The 3,354-nt window shown below is 36.0% G+C and overlaps 1 protein-coding gene across 1 annotated transcript; it reads left to right on the top strand.

Moving 5' to 3' along the window:
* Nucleotides 1-451: 451 nt before the first annotated feature.
* LOC145605764 (F-box protein At5g07610-like) lies at nucleotides 452-1,766 on the top strand. Its single transcript, XM_081661829.1, has one exon. It carries the CDS (start codon nucleotides 526-528, stop codon nucleotides 1,714-1,716), a length of 1,191 nt encoding a protein of 396 aa, XP_081517955.1. The 5' UTR covers nucleotides 452-525; the 3' UTR covers nucleotides 1,717-1,766.
* The last annotated feature ends 1,588 nt before the right edge of the window (nucleotides 1,767-3,354 follow it).

Raw genomic sequence — 3,354 nt, 5'->3', positions numbered from 1 at the left:
TCAAAAAAAAACTTCTATCTTTTCTTTTTTAAATTTGTTTTAAAGAAGTCAAATTTTATTATTTAGCCTATATGTGCACCCAAAAAAAAAGTCTATATAACATCATTAACATAATTTTATTTTTATATTTATTTTTATTTTTTATTAACAATTATTAAACTTACTAATATTTTTTTAAAAATAATTAAAAAGATAATATTGTGGTGAAAAAAAAAAACAAAGAACGGAGCTTGATAGATTACTTATATTGCAAACGCACGCATTGTGTGCGTCTCTTAGCTTGTAAGTATAGATAAATATAGATTACGGACATGGAATTAATCCGTAGTCTGTAATATTATTTCACAAATTTTCATATATGGCTAGTCATATCGTATGACCGGACTTATTTATTCTCAAGTTATTCAAAAAATGCATTAATTGATTAAGTAACCCGTCATTTTGTCTAAAAACGACCATATATATCCTAGTTTTATTTCTCCAACATCCAATCCATCAAGTAATAAACCCAGAAAACTCACCACCATGTCAACATCTCAAACACCGTCACTGTCGCCGGAGATAGTCGCCGGCAACGACGACCTTCTCACCGAAATCCTCTCACACATCCCCGTAAAACCCCTTCTCCGATTCAAATCCGTCAACAAACAATGGAACTCCGTCATTTCCCACCACCGTTTCTCTCTCCTCCATTCTGAACGCCATTGTTACCCACCTTCTTCCGCCCTCTTCTTCCTCCACCATTCCCAAATCCTCTCTCCTTCTTACGACTTCATCCCCTTCACTTCTCAACAACAATGTCGTCCACCCTTTTTCTCTCTCCTCAATTCCCCCCCTTTTCATATTCTTCAGTCTTGTAATGGTCTCTTCCTTTGTTCTTCTGGGGTTCTCATTTTTGTTTGTAATCCGACTTTGAATCAGAAAGTTTGCATTGATTTGCCTATTGCTGGAATTGATGAGGGTGATTGTGATTCTTTGTTTTTGGGGTTTAATTTAGGGTTTGATCTTGTTAGGTCTCCGCATTATAAGGTCGTTAGTGTTTCTGTGTCGAAGATTGAGGATGATTCGTATTCAATTGATGTTTATTCTTCTGGGAATCGAAAATGGAGGAGGGGTGTGGTTGATTCCTTTAAGGGTCCATTTGATGTTGAGTTTGATCATGGGGTTTATTGGGAAGGTAGGGTTTATTGGCTTAGTCATACTGAAACTACGATATGTTTCGATTTCGATACCGAATGTGTGGAGTCATTGGCATTGCCAAAGGCTATTGAAGGTGCTTACATTGAGAGGTTTAGGTACTTTGGTGAATCTTGTGGGCATCTGCATTTGATTGAGATTCGAACGAATTGCGTGAGTGAATTCAATGTCTTGGAGTTGGATAGGAAGAGTAAGGCTGAATGGTTTGTCAAGTACAGGGTTAATCTTGATGTTTTAGGACGTGGGTTCGAGGCCGAGCTGTTTCAGGATCACAGTGATAGGTTTGGGCGTGGATTGCGGTTTTATGCATTCTCAATACTTGCTGTTGTTCGTGATAATGTCGGAGATGGTGATGATGATTCGGCATTGGTGATATCTATCCCTGGTAAAGTGATTTCTTACAATTTTAGAACTAAGGTTTCGAAATTGTTGTGCAATGTTGTGGATGAGAGTGATAAATTGTTCCCTTTTAGAGGGTATAATGCTTTTCAATTCATTGAAAGTATTTACTGTGTTTGAGAATATGCATACAATGAACAATGTTGTTGTTTTTCGAGATGATAATGTAATTTTAGTGTATACAAACTCAGTTACAATCTTTGACATTGATAGTTAGCTGTTGTATGTAAATTGGATCTTCAAATTTCTTACTTGTGAATTATTGGAGCAATTTGATGTTATTTTGTTGGATACATGTATTTTTCATGTGTTGGTCAGATATTCGGAGTAAATGCCTTACGCAAATCGGATTGGTGTTTAAGTTGAAGATTAGGGAGTATGCACTCGGTTATAGCGAATTAACAATGTCCCGGCCCAATTTAGGCTGAGTTTGAATAGATGTTTCTTTTTTTGAATAGATGTTTCTCATGAACTCAGATTTGGCAAAAAGCCAAAAATAATCTAATAACAGTGTATAAAAACTCATTTTACAATTTTTACTAGATGGATAACTATTATACTTGTATAGTTGTATGTGAATTGGATCTTTGAAGTTCTTAGGCATGAATTATTGGAGCAGTTGAAGTTTATTTTTGTTGGATGCATGAATTTTTCATGTCATAAGAAGCAGAGTATAAGCCTTTGGCAATTTGGATGGGTGTTTAAGTTGAAGAATAGGAAGTATATGATAGAGATGAACAACAGTGTCTCAGCCCAATTTTGGCTAAGTTTGGATAGATGTTTTCTGACCCAAAGTGTCATCCTGTCCATGATTAGCTATAAATTAAGCTTTTTTGAAGGAAAATTATGTCAAGCAGCAAACTAGCAACCTGCTACCTTTTCTATTATGTCTTTCTTCTGGGTAATTAGCAACAGCAAGATGCTGGTGGTGTCGATAGAATTCATGATAATCGAAAGAAATCATATTTGATGGCACCATTAATTCTTAGCTGGATTTACTAGCTGGCTTTTGATAGTACCTAAGCACATTAGTCTGCTTAAAGATTTCCATCGAAGAAAGTAGGTGACACCTTTACAAAAGGATAGGAGATGTATATTTAGAATGAATTCTACCCTTAAGAAAGCCCTACTTTTACAGAAAGTTTGGTGTTTTATGCTAATACCCGGTTCTTGCTCTTTATGTCACGAGCGATACATTCCAGAGGGGTAAGCTTATCAATAAGGAAGCATATTGGTGTATACCATTTTTCAAAGCTGTGTTGCCACTTGCCCAGGTGTATGTTGCTCTGCTACTCCTTCAATTTAACAGATTTACTCAACCAGGATCCTGCAAGATGGAACACTAGGCATAACTTATCTCAGTATGCTGATCTTATTTTTGAAAGCAAGATGGTTTCCGGGTGCACAATGATGCTCCTGATCGACTACACTCAAATTGCGAAAATTAATCCCACAGTCTAGAGGATTTTTTGTATAGGAATTTCGATGAACTAGAAAGCAAACGGTTGAGTGAATGCATGACTGCTTCTAGCCTTCTAGGCCTGATTCTGAGCTCTTTAGGGGTCTGAACACCATGCCGAAATCAAAAGTTTTTGTATTTTGTATGGAGAATCTGGAAGCATGGTTGGTATTCTTGGTAAACTGTTCTGTAACAGAGTTATCATTTGAACTTGCAATGTCATTTGTTATAAGACGTTAATTTTTCTTTTGAGCCATTGTATTTCTTTGTATAATTCATTAGGAAAAATTGATTCTAAT

The sequence above is a fragment of the Chenopodium album genome, chromosome 22 (genome assembly GCF_948465745.1).
Source record: "Chenopodium album chromosome 22, dcCheAlbu1.1, whole genome shotgun sequence".
NCBI lineage: Eukaryota > Viridiplantae > Streptophyta > Magnoliopsida > Caryophyllales > Amaranthaceae > Chenopodium > Chenopodium album.
This window is presented reverse-complemented; position numbering and strand designations above follow the sequence as displayed.

Excerpts from the sequence above, each read along its gene's own strand:
- LOC145605764 (XM_081661829.1), top strand. The coding sequence starts at position 526 with ATGTCAACATCTCAAACACCGTCACTGTCGCCGGAGATAGTCGCCGGC.